The 22209-nt window shown below is 39.5% G+C and overlaps 1 protein-coding gene across 1 annotated transcript in view; it reads left to right on the top strand.

The window, feature by feature from the left end:
• Positions 1–16291, top strand: part of slc5a10 (solute carrier family 5 member 10) — a 60795-nt gene extending 44504 nt beyond the window's left edge. Inside the window, exons 10-15 of the mRNA XM_036557384.1 lie at positions 2108–2215; positions 2509–2659; positions 3191–3359; positions 11881–12096; positions 13779–13869; positions 15717–16291. Of these exons, the coding sequence (XP_036413277.1) occupies positions 2108–2215; positions 2509–2659; positions 3191–3359; positions 11881–12096; positions 13779–13869; positions 15717–15913 (932 nt within the window). The 3' untranslated portion in view covers positions 15914–16291. The remainder of the gene's footprint in view (positions 1–2107; positions 2216–2508; positions 2660–3190; positions 3360–11880; positions 12097–13778; positions 13870–15716) is intronic.
• The last annotated feature ends 5918 nt before the right edge of the window (positions 16292–22209 follow it).

Genomic DNA, 22209 nt, shown 5'->3' with positions numbered 1-22209 from the left:
AGAGAAGTTCCAGAAAATGTTCCCCTCACAGAAGCGAGACAGCTTGGCTGCTTTTCCATGTAACTTTGCTTCTTCTAGCCTTGTAACTTTGTTGGGAAGAGGAACAAGTCTGAAGGGGGCTTTTTTCACACCCGTATTCCGCCCACGCCCCGCCTCCAGCGCTGGGATTGGTTAGTAGTTGAGACTCACGCGGCAGTTCAACGAATTCCGGCCAATCAGCGCAGAAGCAGGGCTAACGCTCTCACAGGAGGGGGGCTACGAACCAGTTGTAGAGGAGGAGGTGGGGCTTGTCTGAAAACAGGTGGGAAAAAATAATGCCGTTTTTTATTTTTTTTCTCCTCCCATGCGGTTCGATGACGCGGCGTGTCTGGGTTGGGCGGGGTGTCCGGTTATTGGTCAGGAAAAAGGGAAACTGGGGCAAGTTCCACTTCTCTCTCACATCATGTGGCAGGCAGCTGTCTGAGCCAACTCTGTGTGTGCAGTAGGAGCTTGCATGCTATCTTTTAATGAGCCTTGGCCATTATCTTGGAGAAACTCTCCAAACCCCCAGCTAAATACTCAGCCCACAGCTATTCACTCTCTGTAGAGCAAGCTAGAACAAGCCCAGGACATGCTGGACAGGCTGAGGCTTTCTCTGCCTCACTCTGTGGCCTGCTTGTTCTCCTTTAAGGGCCTCTTGCCCATCCCTTGTCCTTTACCCCAAAATCTCACTACTCTTTTACGACTCAACTGTGTAAGGGTTATAAATGTCAAATAGCTTGGTATCAAATATAAACCTTCATTGTGAAAGAAGCAGGATTTACTTAAACTTTAGTTTCAGCCTCAACAACTAAATGAACAACTTTTTCAGCATTTAGTGTGTCCACCTTTGTGCTTACGGCTTCCATTCTTTTAAGGAAACTCGCTTTCAGTTTTTCCAAGAAATCTGCATCGATATTTTTCCACACCTTCAAAGTTCAGTCTTAGAAGTTAGTTGCATTTTCTACTTCTCATGATCCAATAAATCCCAAATGCATTCAGGTCTGGACTCAGGGGTGGACAGGCCGTGGTTCAGCTTTTTTCGCTTTAGTGTTAGGATGGACACAAACACTTTTAGATCTGAAGCAAGCTCAAAAATGAAAGCTTTAAGTGCTGCTTATCTGAAGGGGACAGTTTTGGTGTCTACAAGGTCTTCCAGGTGGTTTTTAGGAGTCCCACTTTCCCTGTAGCTTTCGATCATTTTGTGAATTCCAGTTTTGACAACTCCTATTTCCTATTTTAGACAACTCCTATTCACTCATTTTCCTTTGACCTTGAATGATCTTATATCTGATCTCATCAAAAATATCTTCTGAAAAAAAAATGGTTTTAATGGCCAATCTGATTGGAAATTAAACAAATGAAGGGTGGTGTCTGACTTTTGCACAGCACTATAAGTAATGGTATATTTGATTACTATTATATTGTATTGATGCAGTAATTTTTTGTTATTTTATTTATAATCTGGTAATGGGGTGTGATTTTTTAATGGAATTTACTATATATCAAAGACAAACTTTTGGGTTGATCATTTAAACTGAAGAAGTTCACACAACACTGTCAGAAAGTGTTTTGTTGCTCTGCTTTTTGAAAACAGCTAAGGGTCCTAAAATAGAGCCCTGCAGAACACCACTTAGAATACTGCTACTGTATAGCATTGGTGAACAAATGTGAGACACCTAATGGACAATGGAGAACAATGTGAAATGTATTAAATAATAAAGGGTGATGTCTGACTTTTGCACAGCACAGTAGGATATTATATATTCATTTGGCATCTCTTATTTGCAAATAAATGTAAGACAATATAAATAAGAACAATGTGAAATGTATTAAATAATGAAGGGTGGTGTTTGATATTGCACAGTTGCCAAGGATATTGTATATTTGTTTGGCTTTACAGTTTGGGACTAGCCTGTCTTCAAACTTTGACATGGTAGAGCAAATGACGTGCATATTAAATAAGTAAATAAAATGAAATAATGACCCGTGATCTTCTTTATTGTTGCTTTTTGTCCTAAATGTCTTCTAGCTGTCAATGTGCCTTTTATTTTCAGTAAACAGAAAATGTTTGGGTGTGTAATTTCAGACTCCGTGGGCTGTGTGGATCCTGAGGAGTGTATGAAGGTGTGTGGAGCAGAGGTTGGCTGTTCCAACATTGCTTTTCCCAAACTGGTCATCGAGCTTATGCCTAGCGGTAATGAGGATCTTTTAATGTATGTGTTTGTTTTTTGTTTATTTCTGTGAGTTAAAAACTTTTTTTTTTCTAGTGTGTGTTTGTTAAGACTTGTGGTTTTCAGTCCTGCTCCTGGCGATGCCATACACTGCATAGTTTTGCTAATTTAATTTTTGGGTTTGGTCTGCTCACATCTGATTCAGCGCGTCAGTTCCTCTTCAGCGTGTCAGGGCAGGCCCTCAGGTTTGAGGAACATGGGTCGTTTAAACCATTTGTGGCTTTAAGGTGAATGCATCTGTGTTTGTGTTTTTCAGGCCTGCGAGGCTTAATGATTGCAGTGATGATGGCTGCTCTGATGTCATCACTGACCTCCATCTTTAACAGCAGTAGCACGCTATTTACCATGGACATCTGGAAGAAATATCGGAGGGGGGCGAGCGAGAAAGAGCTGCTCTTAGTCGGCAGGTGTGTGGTTATTTGTGAAATTGTGTCAGTTTGAAAAAACATCATTCCTCTTTATATTACTGCCATGTTGTATCACTACACTCATTTATTATTCTTTATTTATTTTAAATTCTTCTGGTAATAAGGTGTGAATTTTTTTAGTATTACCTGTTTATGAATAGCAAATGTTTGGGCTGATCATTTTAAACCGCTAAACTTCTGGCAACACTGTCAAAAAGTGTTTAGTTGCACTATTACTTGAAAACAGCCAAGGGTCCTAAAATAGACCCTTGCGGTACACCACTTAGGATGCTGTTACTGTATAGCACTTTATTGTTATTTGTGAACAAAAGTGAGACATCTAATGGACAACAGAGAAGAGTGTGTTTAAGATGTATGTAAAGAAATACAATTTGCAAAAATGAATAGCAAAAGACAAGGAAATATATAAATAAACCTGAATGTCACAACAGAAGAACTGTTGTAAAACCTCACCAGAGGTACTAACAGATGTGATAATGATCGAATGTGGTTATGTGTGTCTCATTGCAGGATTGTGACCGTTATTCTGGTGGTGATCAGTGTGGTTTGGATCCCAATCCTTCAGAGTGCCAACAGTGGCCAGCTCTATGTTTACATCCAGTCAGTGACCAGCTACCTGGCTCCTCCTGTTACTGCGATATTTGTGATGGCCGTATTCTGGAAAAGAACCAACGAGGCGGTACATATACTCTCATCTACACACACCAGAGATGTTCTCAAGTCCATTCCTGCGAGTCCAAGTAGAGTCTCGCGTAGCTGTTAGCATTGCATTGTACCAACATACACTCTAGCAAAAGTCTGAAAGACAGAACTGAAGCTCTACATCAAATGCAATATCTGAAAGAAAGAAGTTGAAATGGTTTGTTTGTCTGTAGTTTGTATAGCAAGTATGCTAGCTAGCTAGTGTAACAGCTAATCCAACTGAAGTTTTAGTAAGTTTAAAGGAATGTGATCTAAAACTTGCTAAAACCTCAGCTACATTAGCTGATTCTTCAGCTGAATTGGCAAGTGCGCTAGCTAGCAAACTTGCTATCCAAACCACAGTCTATCCAACTGTGTGGTTGTGTGGCGAGTATTTAATAGAGTTTGTAACGGGTTACATTTTATCCCCACATTTAACATCAGTAGCCTAAATTACATAGTTATAATAGTGTTATACAGCCGTGTTGGTGGATAGTTTGGTTATGCTAACATGTGTCGACTTAGCTAGCTAACCTCACTAGCTAGCCAACAAATGGTGACACGTGAATACATGAAAAACAGAAAAAGGGCATCTGTCAGAAATCAGGCATACGTCAATCAATCAATCTGCATCGTGCTATGATTAAAGGTCATAAAGGGAACAACAAAGAGCAGATTTTTCAAGAGGAACGCACTTTGCCTCAGCCAGGCTAGCCTCATTGAGCTAATTAGCTAGCTAAGTAATTCTAGCTAGCTGTCATTCACATCATCATTTAATGGTAAGTCTGAGTGTCGAATACATAAATATTTTGAATACTTGCTTTGTCTGGTTTAAGTGAGGTGCACTGCCCTTTTTTGTTGTTGCTAGTTGTGTAGCTGGTAGCTTGCTAACTATTTAGCAGAATGCAGTCACAAACTTGAGATGCTTTAAGGCGAAATGGTGATGACAAGATATGTTAAAAAGGATATTTGAACGGAAGGTAGATGTCATCACTGAGGATGTGCTCAAAGATTCCGTTAGCGTAGCCAAATGTGCTAATGTGGTGCAGAACTCTGGGAACATAGGTTTCCAGTAAATTCACACGTAACGTCAGAAACGAAAGGTTATATTGTTTAAGGTCCTCATTTTTCTCAGGCTGTTATTTAATGAGTCTCTGAGTCAGCATACACCTTGAGACTCAAATCCACATCTCTGACAAGTTCAGTTATCATTTGACAACATCAAAGGTGCCCTAAAGTATAACCTTGTGGTACACCACTTATGACATTGTTCCTTTATAGCACTTTATTGTTATTTGTGAACAAAAGTGAGACATCTAATGGACAGTGGAGAACCGCATATGTACAACGTATCTAAAATAAATGCAGTCCTGAAACATGATACTTATCAGACACATATATAGTCATTGAGATTCAAATCCACATTTCTGGCAAGCACAGACACAAACATGCACGTCAGATGCCGCATGCACTCACAAGCCACGGGATCCAGTTGAAGGCAAAATATCTATGTTTGTTTTTGCTGTAAATTCTTCTGGTTGTGCTGTAGGTGAGGGCGTGTATATTTGTGATGCTATACTGTATATTTGAACAGGATTTGTGTAGTGTGAGAGCGAGAGACAGAGACAGAGAGGAGGGAGGCAAGGACGGAGAAAGTTCGTAGATGATTTACTGTCACATGTCACCAAAAATTATCTGTAAACAAGCCACTCACTTAAGGGGAGAGAGAGAGAGAAGAGAGAGAGAGAGAGAGAGAGAGAGAGAGAGAGAAAGAGACAGAAGAGAGAGAGAGAGAGAGAGAGAGAGAGAGAGAGAGAGTAAAGAAGCTCAGGAATGGGGCGGGTAAGGTAAACTTTGTCAAGGCTTGTGAGATCTGTGTCTGGGGGTAGAAGATCAGAGAGGACATGACCTCATACGCTTAGACATTTTGGAGTCCACTCTTTAACATGATTATGTGATAAGCCTTATCACATAATGAGATACTGACCAATGAGGTTTAGCCATGCTATACTCTATTGAAGGGGAATTCCACTGATTTTTCTACATTTATGCGTAATTAAATGGTTAAGATGTAAACAAAGCAATTCAGAGTGCTTTGATGTGAAATGCTCTGTTCTAGAGACACTTACTGAGTCACAATCTTTTACAGTGGTGCTGATAGGAACCAGATGTCTGAAGAGTTTAACACTTTTCAGGAAGTTCTCACTTGGAATGGTCATGAATCCACTGCCTGATGCCTGATACATTGTTTTGCAATAGCTTTGACACATGATTTTGGCCTAAAACATATTTTTCAAAATATATTCCTTGCAGAGAGGCACACACAGGGATGTCCTAAGGCAAAATCGTCCCCAAAGGAAAGTCATTTTTTCAGATTTACAACTATTTTACCTTAATCAAAACTCAGAAAACATGTGTACCCATGTGTACAAGAGGATAGTGGACCACTGTCGGCCCACTGATGGCAAAGTTGGCAGTCCACTGGCGTTTTGCTCAGCGTTTTCCATGGTCATAGACAAAATTCCGCTTATCTTCACTAATTTTCCACTCACAGTCCAGTTTACTTATTTTTCCTTCCTTCATTTCTTTAGGTATTCTTTGTAAATTAGTTTAGCAAATAATTTTAATCCAGCTCAGTGTCAACAACATTTTCTATAAAATCATTTTATATCGGGCCTAGTAATACATTTTTTTCTCTCAGTTGTTTGTAATGTTTGTCTAAGTTTATTTTCCAAAATAAAAGTCTGTGTGCGTTTAAAATCTGTTTGAGGAGATCAAAAACTAGTTAGAGCTTGTTTGCAGGACAGTAATCTGGGAGGTCCGAGGGTGGACCAGCAGTGGCATACACTCAGTGGGGTGCTGACCTTATCAAGCTAGCGGACCGATATATGCTTGCTATCTGGGTTGGTTCACTGGTGGTTTTGGATAGTAAATAAAATGGCTATATTTGTGTTGTAGACATGGCGACCCCTGGTTCCTATGACCACCACTGTAAAGAAACCTTAGTTAACCTGCCACTCTGAAAGGCTTTGTTTAAACCTCAACGGTTGAATTTCGATGGAATTCCCCTTTAAATGGTTCTATAACCAGAATAACTAGCTTCTTTGTCCGACCCCATACAAATTTGCCATACTAATCTGTTTGCACAGTTCACGTCTGATTCATCTTCACTCTCTCCTCCCTCACTTGCTCACCCAGACGTTCACTCGACCAGTCACTGTCTGTGTTTCCACTCTCTCTTTATGAAGTGGGCTGATTGGCTGACTAACCAGAATATCTGGAGATTATCGTCAGGAAACGTTTCAGCACGAAGCTGACGGGAGCAGATGTTAAAAACACATTAGAGCTATCTGTGTCTTTTTTTGGTATGTATGTAAGAGAGACCTCATTACTGAAGCTGGTGTCAGCTCACCAATACCATCACCACAGATCCTCATATTCCATGAGAACATCTGATCTCCTCATGAGTTCAAATGTCAAACATGTGAAACGAGACACTCTGAGAAAGTTTTGACATCTAGTTTGTGAGCTTCAGCCTCCTAATTAACACTGTGTGGTTGTATGATTTCTGAAATTCTTGAGAAGGTTTCTGTTTGTGAGTTGAGGTGATATGATGCATGACTGATGTGCTTTAGGGCAATTCAGTTCAGGCCAAACCTTGGGAACACCAAGCCCAGGTTCGTCCATCAAACTGCCGGATAGTAAAGTGTGATTTATCACTCCAGAGAACTTGTTTCCGCTGCTCCAGTCCAGTGGCAGCGTGTTTACATCACTCCAGCCGACGCTTGGCATTGCGCATAGTGATCTTAGGCTTGTGTGCAGCTGCTCAGGTGGAAACCCATTTCATGAAGCCCCTGACACAAAGTTCTGGTGCTTATGTTACTTCCAGAGGCAGTTTGGAACTCTGTATTGAGTGGTGCTATGCATATAATGCTAGGCAACACCAATCTGTGAGTTTTTGTGGTGTGCTGCTTCATGGCTGACACTTCCATTTCACAATAATAGCACTTACAGTTGTCTGGGGCAGATCTAGCAGGGCAGAAATTTATGAAGGTGGCATCTTGTGACAGTGCTACGTTTTAAGTCACTGAGCTCTTCAGTACAACCTGTTCTACTGCAGGTGTTTGTCTATAGAGAGTACTGTGCTTGACTCTAAACACCTGTTAGCAATTAGTGTGGCCGAAACACCTGGATTCTGGAGGGGTGTCCACATACTTTTGGCCATATAGTGTTTTTTGAGCAGCATTACTCCCAAGACAGTTAGAATAAATTACATATTCTAGGTATACACTGGCTCTATGTGTGGAACAATTTCCTAAGTGCTGTGCAGTTATTTTTGAGTAAAATGAGAGCATTTAACCTGACAGTCTACCCAAATTAAACTGAAATAAAAGGTTGTAGCTATTAAGCTGATAAAATCCATGCTAAAATATCTAATAACTGACTTTCACTGATGCCAGTGTGCAATGTGGAGGCCTGTAACTAGGTAGATCGATAACTTCATCGCCTATTTCAAAAGGACTAACATCTTAGGTGTGCTATTCCATACCAATCTTGAACATTGCATTTAACATCTTAATTTCATAGGCAAGACATGTATTATGCGCTCTCATACTTATGTTCCTCAGTTTCATAACTGCATAACGAAATAATAATCCAAAAAGGGAATGAAAGTAGTTTCAAACGTTTGAAAGTAGTTGAAAGACCTTCATAGAAATTACTCATTAATACATCTTAATATGCAAGTCCAAGTCGAGTCTGGAGGCTTCAGTAGAGAATTTGAATCTCTTTATTAGCTGCAGGCATTGACTTGTACACAAGGAATACTCTACTGAAAACCTGTCACTTTGGCATGACTTCAAAACCTGTCACTTTGACATGACTGTCATGTTAGAACAAACTTCAGTCTGAAGGACAGAACTGAAGCACTACATGCACTAAATGTGCTGTTTAAAGGGGTCAAAGAGGCTAAACAACTTAAAACAGTTGACTAGTCTGTAGTTTGTATAGTAAGCTAACTAAATGCTAGCTAACCTTATATGCAATCAGCTGAACTTTAAGTAAGTCTTAAAAGAATAAGATCTGTAACTTACTAATATGTCAACTAGATTAGGTGACAACTTAAGCTAAATTAGCTAAATGTAGCATGTATGCTAGCTAGTGAGCTAGCTAGCATGCTTGCCACATACTTGCTATTGAAACTAAATGCACGTTGTCTTGGTTTTCTTCTTTAGACTCCACATTTATTGTATGTAGTGCTGTTTTGTCCATAAGACTAAAGGTTTATCTATAATGGAAGGCTTATCGTTTGTTTTTATCGTCTACACTTGATTGAGCAGAACAGTTGGTCAAATCTAACATGTACTGTCTGCGTTTGGCTTTGTAGTCTAACTAAGCTAAGCTAATTATGAAAGAGAAGCCAGCTAGCATTAGCCTAGCTAGAGCCTACATATCCAACACCACAGAACTTATTGTCTAAACTTGAATCAACAGAGCTTCTGTTAGCCAGAATCGAGCCTGTTATGTGGTGAGGTGAGCTGTGGTTGATCAGTTTGATGTCTGAAATTTGCTTTAGTTCTGAATTGGAGCTTCAAGGCTAACATCGCTAACATGTAATGAAAGCTAACACCCTCCAGTTAGCGTTGCACAAACTGCACGCCTAAATCATATCACACGTTCTTCAAAACCACAACGAGTTGTAACATAAACATGCCTGTTTTGCCAAGTCATTGCTTCAACACTAATGCTAACGGAGAGCCCTCAGTCCTGAAAAAGCCAGTCTAGTAGCAGATAGGCCTCCGTAGCAACCTGTCCCTCAACAGAAAAACTTTAGAACATTCTAGCTATGGGGAGGTACCTCCGAAAACTCAGTTTTCCGTGAAGTCGTTTTTCATGGAATGCTGAATAACCTCAAGCTACATAAGACACCAGCACCTTCAATCATGACTTTTATCCTATACTCTTTCCTAAAGTGTGCAGTCAAGTTTTATAGCTTACATGACACACTGTTATTTATCTGTTTCAAAGTCCTAACACATCAGGACTTTTGCTTAAAATCGCTTACCTGTAGATGCATGTTAATTGTTTTTATAGTCTGAACTGCCAGGGTTGCATTCTTGTTGAGGCGTGAAAGTAAAAGTCTGCCTGTGTGGGTAGCAATGCTGACAGAATGACAGACGGAAAAAGAGAGAGCAGCACAAGCACTGATACAAGTATTTTAGTAATGTCTATATTTAGAAATAAGTGTTTAAGTGACCAACTTTCACATGAATTGTGAGCTCGATGGACATCTCATTCAAAACCATGGGCATTAATATGGAGTTGGCCCCCGTTTGCAGCTATAACAGCCTCCACTCTTCTGTGAAGGCTTTCTACAAGATTTTGGAGTGTGTCTGTGGGAATTTGCGCCTTTTGTGAGGCCAGGCACTGATGTTGGATGAGAAGACCTGGCAATTGATGTTCCAGTTCATCCCAAAGGTGTTTAGAGGGGTTGTGGTCAAGGCTTAAGAAATGCAATTAGCGGTAAATTTAAGGATTTTTACTGTAGTTGCAATTTAACTGTATTTTACAGGGTTTTTTCGTTGAAACGCTACTGACTTCTCTGGGCTTACTCTCATCTAATATGGACTGATGCCCATTTTTTCTGCAAAAGTCAGTTTTCATAGTCACAGTGGAGTGTAGTTATTCTTTTAAAAACTACAAGCAGTTTAAGGCATATCCATAGGCAGACAGTGCTTTTACTGCCTAATGCAGAAGGAAGTCAGATTTCATAGACACAGTGGCTTGTGGTTTTCCTATGCTCATAGCCACAATCTTCTTCTCTGTTTACATGCTCAGAGATATCTTCTAAGCCTGCTGTTAAAGAGGAGTATGCATAGGAACCTGGATTAAAGAGTTTAAGTTGTTCACAGAAGTATTCACTTAAAGGGAGACTGAGGAAAAATGCAAAATATAACCATTATATCAGTCACTGCAGTGGTGCTGTTGTAGTCTAAGAGTGAGATTGACCAGAAAAACCCCCTTCAGATAAGATCTTGAAAGTGGAAGGAATTTTTGAAAAGCTACAAATGCTCTGGGGCAGATATGTGATGGGAAGCTAGTTTAAACATTTTTCTTGGCCAATGATTATTGATGTTACTGCTAGGAAGCTAATTATCCCGTCTGTAGGGGAATTCTCAATGGTAGTATGATGTTTTTGCTTAAGTGCATGCTGAATATAGTGGGGAGAGAACAGTAAAAGACAAAAAACACAAAAAGGATAGAAAATTATGCTATGTGGAAATGGGAATTTCAAAAGAACACAAGGGCCATCCAGATTGTTACCAGCGTAAAGTTTAAAATCCAGGGTCTGTCATGATATGGGGGTGTGGTAGTGGGTAGCTGGCACATCTGTGAAGGCATCATTAACACTGGACAATAGATATAATATGTGCTGCCTTCTAGACAACATCTTTTTCAAAGACATTCAGAGGGGTTGTGGTCAGGGCTTAAGAAATGCAAATAGCTGTAAATTGAAGGATTTTTACTGTAGTTGCATTTAAAAAAAAATTTAACTGTATTTTACAGGGGTTTTTTTTTGTTGAAACGCTACTGACTTCTCTGGGCTTACTCTCATCTAATATGGACTGATGCCCATGTTTTTCTGCAAAAGTCAGCCCACTTGGATCACAAGGTGCGGGCTCATTATTAGTACCCAGAATAAATAAAGTTACGTCAGGGGGAAGAGCCTTTTCACACAACGCCCCCCAGCTTTGGAATAGACTACCAGTCTGTGTTCGGGACTCAGACACAGCCTCCATCTTTAAGTCTAGGCTAAAAACTTACCTGTTTAGTCGAGCCTTTGGTTAATTTGTTTTCCTAACTATGTCCCTCTTATCCCCCCCTCCCCCCTGTCCCCCCGTCTTTCCCCTCCCCCTCTCTTTCCCTGAGCTGAGCGGCTGCCTGTCCTAAGAGGGTCTGACGTGACTGATGCGGCTGGCGCACTGCACAGTGGTGTTAAACTGTGTCCACTTATACTGTTTTGTGTCTGTGCTGTTATCTGGTGTCGACCAGAGGAGGATGGGTTCCCCTTTTGGAGTCTGGTTCCTCTCAAGGTTTCTTCCTCCTGTTGAGGGAGTTTTTCCTTGCCACTGTTGCCAAGGCTTGCTCACTGGGGGCGCGGACCCGGATTCTTTGTAAAGCTGCTGTGTGACAACATCTGTTGTAAAAGGCGCTATATAAATACATTTGACTTGACTTGACTTGACTTGATTCATAGTAATTTCAGCATTCCCATCGAAAACGAGGAACATTATGAAATATAATTACGAAGTCTCCACACAATCGCACAGCTGAAGACTTGAAAAACAGAAGAATGACCGATGGGACTGAAGGATGCAGTGCTGCTCTATAGGACATTACATAGCATGACATATTAAATGCTAGTTTTAAACCAGAATGCCCTGTCAAGAACAACTGTAAGGAATATATTTGGTTAAGTGATAAATATGAACTGACTTTGTTGTGTGTCTGTGTATAAGGGAGCTTTCTGGGGGTTGATGGTGGGCCTGGCCGTTGGGGTGACGCGCATGGTCCTGGAGTTTGCCTTTCCACCCCCTCGTTGCGGGGTATTTGACCCCGCCCCCTCTATCCTGAGGAGCGTCCACTATCTCCACTTCGCCATCATCCTCTGTCTCCTTACGATTATTGTCGTTGTAGTGGTCAGCCTCCTCACACCTCCACCCACTGAGGAACAGGTATGCACACATGTGACAAAGCATTGATCTGAACATGGTAATTCAACTGCATCAGTTTTGGAATGAATTAATTATAATTGAATGTAATGATACTTTAAAATATGCCTTTTGACCAAAATAAAATTCATGGAGAAAAACTGTGTTGGCCCTTTTACTAAACTAACCATGACTACCTTGGGAAAAAAATGGGTAAAAATCCCCCTATAAGGGTTGTTTAAGATTTATAAGATTTATATTATATATTTTTTTTATTTTGTATAATTATGTATATAGAACTTCCTACTTTAACTAATTAACTATTTTAAATAAATATGAATAATTCCAAAATAATTACATTGAGCTAAATTGAATCTCTATGAGACCTATGTTCTGGCAACTTTGGTAAAAAAAAAAAAGTTTACTTCATAGCTCTTAAATGAACTTTGCAATGGATATTCAAATACAAACCTCATTTCTAAAATAGTATGTGAAATACAAATAAAACCAAAAAACAGTGATTTGTAGCTCCACTTTCACCTGTATAACAAAACAGTAAGATATTTAACATCAACTTCACTGTTTTCTGCAAATTTGCATTCATTCTGAAATTTATGCTTGCAACACAATTCAAAATAGCTGGGACAAGAGCAATTTAAGACTAGGACCATTGTGAAAAGGACATCTTAAGCAGGTAATGCAGTCATGCTTGGCTATAAAAGGAGCATCCAGGAAAAGTGTAGTCCTTTATGAGCAATAATAGGTTGAGGCTTAACCACTTTGCCATGAGTCAGCAAATAACCCAACAGTTTAAGAACAACATACCTCAGCAAGAGTTTGCAAGAACTTTTCATATTTCACCATTGGTGCAGAATATTACCAAAAGATTTGGGGAATCTGGAGAAATCTCTGTGCATAAAAGGCAAGACTTAAAACCGCAATTGAATGTCTGCAACCTTTGATCCCTTAGACACCACTGCATAAAAAAAACAAAGTGTTGTCAATAAATGCCTTTTGTTGCTGCATAAGATGCATTACTGCACTATGCACACATATAAAGGCATATTAACAGCGTCAAGAAACACCACTGACTTCTCTGGGCTCAATCTCATCTGAAAGGGACTGATGCTCAGTGGAAATGTGTATTGTGGACTGATGAGTCAACTTTTCATATTGTTTATGGAAATAATGAACGTTGTGTTCTCCAGACCAAAGGAGAAAAACATCATGCAGACTGTTACCTGCATAAAGTTCAAAAGCCAGGGTCTGTCATAGTATAGAGGTATATTATTGCCCATGGCATGGGTATCTTGCATATCTGCGAAGGCAACATTAACACCTAAAGAAACATTTTGCAGCAGCATATGCTGCCTTCAAGGCAACGTCTTTTTCAGGGACATATATACTGATTTCTCATTGAAAACATGGCATATTATGAAATATGACAACTTATGAAGTGATGTTGAAAGGAAAGATGATGCAATATGGTGATGAATATGCTCACAACGTTTTGCATGTCCATCAAATTTGGAATGAGTATATAATGATAAAAAGAAAACCAATACTGTGTTTTGGTACTGCTTTCAATTGCATACATAAAGGAATCAAAAGAGTTTTCTAATCACTACCTCATTAGCATTTCACACCCTGTCCTTTTTTTGGATTATATAAAAGTGAGCATGTTTGTATGTGTATGTGTTTTTTAGACACGTAATCTCACCTGGTGGACCCTCAGGAACAATGCTGACAGAGATATACCACTACAGAAAATATCTACACTCAGTCGCAGAACAGAAGGTATGATACATGTTTACCTCTCTGCACAGCGTAAAATATGTCAAAGAGAATTCAGTGCCATTTTGCCTCTAACTGAGATTCAAATAATCATATTCCATAGCAGTTATTTATTTATTTTAAATTAAAGTTAGATATGAAAAAAGGTATGAATATGAGAGTGAATACAGTGTACCTTTAAAACTCAAATAAGGTACACAAGGACCATTGCTCTGCATTTACCTTGTTTGTACCTTAGGTAGAACGAACTCACCATTTATATATTTAATTTCCAGTAAAAACAGCCAGTAAGTTATTAATTTTTCACAATAAGGTTAGATATCAGCTTACATTAGAAAGAGGAAGGATAAAGAAAAATGAGTGAAAAAACAGGAGTTTCCAAACTGGAGTTAAAAATATGATTAAAAGACACAGATAAAATGGGACTCCTAACAACCACCCGCAAGACCTGGTAGACAACCAACACTGTCCCCATCAGATTATCAGCACTAAGAGCTTTCATCTTTGAGAGAAAACCAAGCTCCATACTTGCTGTGAGAAGAAAACTCAGCGCTATGGGTCTGAAAGGACGTATGGCTGACAAGAAGCCTCACTGAGAAAAGGAAATAGATAAAGAAGAAGAACATTTGCAAATCAAACAAAGAAGCTACTGCTGTTCTCAGAACCATGAACTGAGTCCAGACCTCAACATCACTGACTAATCTCTGATGACATCATGAATAAAACCACAGGATAAGGAATGTTTTGCAACAAGCAACTTTAACAAATCCAACAATCTGTGACGAAGCCAAACTCCAAAGGTGAGCAGAGCGTAATGTGCCCTTTCCAGGGAGACCTGGATCACATCACTAGTCTTCGGGGAACTGGAGATACAGACCCCGCTATCTCGCAAATTTGTATCCTACTTAGGTGCACCCTAGGCGGCCTTGCTGAGATGCTCACCTGCAGTGGCGGTCCGGAGAGCCAGAGAAACTTAGAGCACCATAATTCTGCGAAAATAGGTTTTACTTACAGGATTACAGGGCTTTATTGCCCCTCTTCAACAACACTAGCCTTTTAATCTAGTCTTCAGGAAACCGGAGAGAACGACGTTCAGTGTCTGATCTTTGAAGCACTGTAGATCAGACACTGTAGATTAAAATGAAGCCAAACTCCACCTCAGTGTCACTGCTGGACTGAGAATAGCCCACCAACCAAAAACATCCAGACAACAGCGTCCTGTGGGCTGCGTCCTGTGACCACTGATGAAGGACTGGAGGATGACCAACACAAACTGTACAGCAGCAGATGAGCTATCGTCTCTGACATTACATCTACAAGGTGAACTGACAAGGTAGGAGTGTTTAATAAAATGGACAGTGAGTGGACATAGTGTTTAAAAACTTCAGCAGCACTGCTGTGTCTGATCTACTCGTGCCAGCACAACACACACTACCACACAACAACCACGTCAGTGTTACTGCAGTGCTGAGAATGATCCACCACCCAAATAGTACCTGTTCTGTGAGGGTCCATGGGGGTCCTGACCACTGAAGAACAGGGTAAAAGGGGGCTAACAAAGTATGCAGAGAAACAGATGGACTACAGTCTGTAACTGTAGAACTACAAAGTGCACCTATATAGTAAGTGGAGCTGATAAAATGGACAATGAGTGTAGAAACAAGGAGGTGGTCATAATGTTATGCCTGATTGGTGTAATTGTCTGTGGCTCTGAAACAGCATTAGCCATTTCTCCTAGTTTCCTCTCTCCCCTAGTTTTCCTCCAAAAAAAGCAACACTTGGAAGTGGTTCCCTTCTTTTGCAAGGCACTCAAGTATTCTCCTTGTCTCTCTATCTCTTCTCGTTTACAGGGTGTGAGTCTATGCGCAGGGGGAAGTGTGTGCGTGCTCCTGGGTTTTGTAGTCCTCGGCCTAGCCGCAGCGCTCCAGGGACTCCACCTCCCGTGATCCACAGCACCAGAGAAGACCCCTTCTGGTCCCGGTTCTGTTGTGTCAATGCGATTATTCTTATGTGTGTTAATATCTTCCTTTATGCTTATTACGCATAACACGCGAACAGAAGCAACACACAGCATTACATCTGTTTTATTTGGTCAGTTCTTGGACAGTCATCTTTATGTATTCTTTAATCACATGCCTGCCCTTTAGAACAGTGTTCTCAGACTCATCCTGGAGAACACTGCACAATTTTGGCCTTTTTTCTTACTCTAATGCACCAAAATTGACTAATAAGATAATTAGATGATGAGTTCAGTCAGGCATGTTCTAGCAAGGAAAACTTAACTGTGCATATTCAGGTTTTACAGGAGTGAAGGTGTAGAACTTATATTGCTGCTTTCATAAAAGAATCTCCATCTTCAAAATTGTAACTTTACAGGTGAAAACCAAAAAAAAAAACATTCTTAATTTTTATGTACATTAATATAAAGAAATTATGTGTAATGTAAAGACATTTTCAAGTATGTTTGGACTATTTCTATTTGTCTTATCATGAAATATTCACCCACTGTACAGCTGGTGTTTTTAAATGGTCTGAAATGATGTAGGGTTTTGATATGACAGCGACAATACACTTGTTCCTGCAACTGCATATGTTTTCATGCATTTATAGTCAAGAAATAGGTTTGCCAAAGACAATGAAGTCTAGTATTGGAAAACATTACACAACCCATGAGGAAACACTTTCTTTTGCAGTCATTAAGTGTGAGATAACTCCAAAGCACTAGATAATTATTTTGGGTATCATGGTGGTAAGTTCCAAGGCAGTCTCAGCACACATGGGGAAACTACATGAAATGAGTTTTCATGGCCGAGTAGCTTAAGATACCCTTATTAGTCCCACAACAGGGGAATTTCACCTCCGCAATTTAACCCATCCGTGCAGTGAAACGCCACATACACACTGGTGAATGCACACACACTAGCCCGGAGCGGTGGGCAGCCCTATCTGCAGCACCCGGGGAGCAGTTGGGGGTTAGGTGCATTGCTCAAGGGCACTTCAGTCACGTACTGTCGACTCAGGGGATCGAACTAGCAACCTTCCGGTCACAAGGATGGTTCCCTAACCTCCAGCCCATGACTCTCCCCAAGCACACAAGCCTGAGCAGCTGCACACAAGCCTAAGGTCACTATGCGCAATGCCAAGTGTCGGCTGGAATGGTGTAAAACACGCTGTCACTGGACTCTGGAGCAGTGGAAACACGTTCTCTAGAGTGATGAATGGGCTTGACCCCTTAGTTCTAGTGAAGGGTGATGTTAAAGCTACAGCCTACAAAGACGTTTTAGAGAGTTAAGGGCTTCCAAGACCCTTTCCTGTGCCCCTGTGCACAAAGCAAGGTCCATAAAGGCATAATTTGGTGTGGAGGAACTCCAGTGGCCTACACAAAGCCCTGACCTTAACCCCACTGAACACCTTTGGGATGAATTGGAACATTGATTGGCCTTCTCGTCCAACATCAGTGTCTGACTTCACAAATGCTCTTTTGACTGAATGGGCACAAATTCCCACAGACACACTCCGAAATCTTGTGGAAAGCCTCCCTGAAGGCTTTGGAGTGGGGCAACTCCATATTAATGTACATGGGTTTGCAATGGGATGTCCAACAAGCTCATATTGGTGTGATGGTCAGGTGTCCACATACTTTTGGCCATATAGTGTATGTAAGTGTTTCTGTGTTACTTTCCTGCTTAAATGTCATTACGTTGAAATTTAGTGTGAACTTTCCACTTGGTGACTCATCATATTTCATCATGCTACCCAAAAGAATCATCTAGTACTTTGGAATACCTCACATGTACCCGATTAATTCCTATAACTGTAAGGGACTGGACATTTCATGTAGAATTAGGTCAAGGGAGCTAGTCCATATTGTTTCAGGTCAACAAAAGCAGTTTCGTCAGATCTTCATCTAAATGCTGTTCATTTCAACACATAAATCACCCTACTTGACTCCCTTAATTCTCTATAGGAGTCATGAGCCTGGGGCGCTACATTAGCTTCAAACTTCAATTTCTCACGCAACAAGTAGGTAGAACACCTTAGCTCTGCTAATGAGGCAAGTTGACAGAGTGTGTACTAAGCAGTAAACATCAGTGTTATTTCAGAGATGTTGAATTATATCATTACTGTCAGAATCTCCTAACTGTTAACCTTTCAGGAGAAGGAAAAACGTTCTTAACAATAGACGTTAATGCAAACTGAATTTTTTCCAAGTCATTTTGGACCATTTGTATTGGTCCATTCATTGTCTAATTTTTATACAATGTAAAAAACAAAAAAAACAACTAAAAAGGTGATGGTTTGTCCTGCCAGCAATTATGTGTTCTGTACATTCGAAGCAAATTATTCCTAATATCAGTTCCAGGTACTCATTCTTATGAGTGTGATGAGTAATTGGTGGCAACAGTGAGTCTTTTTATGAAGAGGTCAAGACAAGACTGCACATGTGAACAAAGCCTGAAAGGCTTGCAAGTATGTCCATTTCAAAACAGCAAAGCGCCCAATTTACAGACTGATGTCTTAAGATTATCCACACATAATGATTGCTTTCCACAAAGCCCTCTTTTCCTAGATCACAAAATATTTCCAATTTTAAGAGGGCTGGCAAATGTGTCCCACTTTGTCTTCAAGACTGAATAGAGCTTAATATATAAAATCTTGCAAGTTCAAATGAAGAAACCAGTGAAGGTTGTTGTGATTAACAGAAATGTATGTAATTTCTCATTCATGATTGCCAGAAAATTGTATGAAGTGAGCAACACTGCAGAACGGAAGCACCAATGAAGCCAAAATACGAGGCTCTTTTACTGAAAACGTTTATTGGATGTATTTTTATATTACTTTTTTGTTGTTGTTGTCATGTCTGTGATTGTGTTACAAATGAAGAAAAACAAACAGATTAAAAATCATTAGGCAAAGTATAATCCTGGCTTTTCTATTTTGTCTGGGTGGAGTGTGGTTTTGTGGAGTGCTTCCAAAGAAACTGTCAGTAATGGCAGGTGGGGCCATTTGATTGACACTTCTGGGTTCTTTTCACGTACTCTTTCACACCTCAGTAGGAATTCTAAAAAGATCTGCATTCCAGACAAGTGAAGAGCGGATTTACAGCATTGTCACTGTTAACTGACAAAATGTTTATTGTGATCTATATTTCCAGTGTTGCTGGTATCTCTATAGTCATTTCTGACCCCAAACAAAGTGGTTAAAAACTTTTAAAGTCCATCAGTGTTCCAATTTTACCTTCTATTTTCATTTTTTGTAAAGTAATTGATTCCCCATATATATTTTTGCAAAAGTCCAAGGCCACCCATTTGTTTATTGAATTGTCAGTAAAAATGGCTGCTAATTTCAAGTTATTCAAGAAAGCAGAAAACATACACTGATCAGGCATAACATTATGACCACCTCCTTGTTTCTACACTCATTGTCCATTTTATCAGCTCCACTTACTATATAGGTGCACTTTGTAGTTCTACAGTTACAGACTGTAGTCCATCTGTTTCTCTGCATACTTTGTTAGCCCCCTTTAACCCTGTTCTTCAGTGGTCAGGACCCCCATGGACCCTCACAGAACAGGTACTATTTGGGTGGTGGATCATTCTCAGCACTGCAGTGACACTGATGTGGTGGTGGTGTGTTAGTGTGTGTTGTGCTGGTCTGAGTGGATCAGACACAGCAGTGCTGCTGGAGTATCTGTCCAATCTATTAATTTGTCTATTAATGCATTAATTTGCCTACTCTTTACTTTTGTGAACCCTAGTGATATTTTAACTCTTCCAACCTTGCAATCTTAAAACCAACCTGTTACAACTGTCCTCCCAATAAAACATAGAAAATGGGATTTTGTAGACCAAAATAGAAAACAAAAGATGAGCAGTACTTAAAGTTTGACCAAGCAGCTACATCACTAGTAGCTAAGATCACTATGTGCAATGCCAAGCATTGGCTGAAGTGGTGTAAAGCGCATAGCCACTGGACTCTGGAGCAGTGGAAATGTTCTCAATGAAGCTGGTTTTGCTGGAAGCCAGGAGAACGTGACCTAGTGTAATGCATAGTGCTAACAGTAAAGTTTGGTGGAGGAGGGATAATGGGCTGGGGCTGTTTTTCAGGGTTTGGAAAAGACCTCTTAGTACTTAGAAAAGAACATGGACAAGAATCCAGACATCAATGTCATTAAATGTGCTTGGGATTATTGGAATTCAACCAACTTCTAAGAATGAACTTTAAAGATGTGTAAAAATATCCCTGTAGATTTCAAAGCTATAGATCTGCCTGGATGTGTAGTTGTCGAATAACTGATAGCAAGAAAAGAAAATAGATAGGAAAGAAGAAAATTGGCACTAAACCAAAGAAAACATGTCCAAGATTGGAGTAAGGTTGGAGGTTTTATGGACTGATTAGTTTAAATGTATGACTGGGATTACTTGGATTGTGAGAAGTAGAAAGTGCAACCATTGTTAAGTGCCCTGTTCGAGTGGGATTAGTATTACCTGGGAACGTGCTGTAATTTGAGTGATTAGAGACAAGCTTTATTTTAATCCAGTATGAATCTGCCATGTCTGTAGTTCTTACAAGTCTGCTAACTAATGATTCCAGAGTGAATTACCTCCTAAAATTTGCCAAACTCAGAGCTGCTCAGTAATAGCAGTCCTGCTCAAATCAACATCTCAGTTATGTAATAACAAAACCAGGTAACAGAAAACAGACAAGGCTGAAGTTGGCTTCCTATCCATATTTCTAAGATAAGGCTAACAGCTACAACGGATTTCAGTTTGATCCAATTAATTCTCAAGTTCATGACATGAATACTGAAATCCGCAATGCTTTTGGTGATGGTCAAATTACAAAAAGAAGGAAAATGTGAAAGTAACTTGAAAGTATCTCACTTGCTAGACTATTTGCTGTTTAGCTGCACAACATGTTATGGATGCCCCACGTAATGTTGATGTAAGCAACCCAACAATGATGTTTCTATCCAGGCAATCTGGGGTAATTTGGGGAAATTACAGAGATCCTTTATCCCATATGAATTGGCCAGTCAAATCACGGAAAAAGTACATTACTTGACCTCTTCTGGTAAAACTAATCCAACTCAAATAGGGCCTAAGACTGAACTTTGGAGGTACGGAACAATATCCCTGCAGATTTCTTTAAACAAAACTGAAAGGAAATCTCATAAAAAGAAGAGAAGCTGTGATAAAACCAAAAAGTGGACACAGTAAATACTGAACTTTTTGATGTTATAATTCATTGTTGAGGCTTCTATGTAGTTTTCTGCTAAATATGTTTATGCTTATTTTCCTAATGCTAACATGTTCTTAACGGACATTTTGACTGAAACTTAAATGAACGAAAGAGTGGCCTCTGATTTTTGCATAGTGCTTTAAATAAATAAATAAATAAATAAATAAATATCAAACGCTGGAAATCTTTAAATAAATGTACAATAAGACACTGCACAGGCTTTTGGGTTATAACATATAAAAGCAGAACATGTTATAGCACAAAACACAAAAAGAGGTTCCCCAAACTAAAGACCAGTGGAAAACTTTATATGGCTCCAGACACACATCTTTACATTTAAGAGAATGTATCTGTAAGTCATGAATTAAATTTGTAAATTTTTGAATTGTCATTAGCAAAATAGACTGGAGTTTAAACAGTAGAACGAAGTTCCCACTTTGTTTTACTGTCAATGTAATGCAATTACTTTAGCTATTTGATATAATAACTAACTATATAGTTATTATGACTCTAAATATAATAACTATTAACTATAAAAAGAAGTAAAATTCTTACTTTTACTCTTTTATTGTTGTACATCACTACCTTCACAATTCTATTACTCAGCGCATGGATAAAATGTTACTTCACCACAATTCATGTCAAAGTAAGTAAATTAAAGACAGCAGTTGTCTGTTGTGTTAGTAACAGACTGGCTGACATATTTCAATCATGTAAACTCAAAACATTATTTTTTCAGTGCATTTAGATTAAAAGAGTCACAGCTATTGATTTACAGAGCATCAAATAAAGATCCCTTTAAGTTCTTATAGTTTTAAGATGCTAAAACACACAAAGTACTGAATGATATCTGGTACAATTGAAATGACAATTGCTGTCATATATAAATATGCATGGTCAGATTTAGAAGAAAATAGCATTGCAATTTTATTTTGGTTCTCAGAGACGGGTTTGCTAATAATAAGCAATAAATAAGTTTCCAATTTACATAATTCAGTAGCAATTATACTGGAATTGTGAAAAATACTTTACAGTATTTATACTGTGCAACCCTTCAGAGACCTCTACCTTGTAGCTTCACCTTGCTGGCATAAAGGCTGA

The sequence above is a fragment of the Colossoma macropomum genome, unplaced genomic scaffold (genome assembly GCF_904425465.1).
Source record: "Colossoma macropomum unplaced genomic scaffold, Colossoma_macropomum, whole genome shotgun sequence".
NCBI lineage: Eukaryota > Metazoa > Chordata > Actinopteri > Characiformes > Serrasalmidae > Colossoma > Colossoma macropomum.
This window is presented reverse-complemented; position numbering and strand designations above follow the sequence as displayed.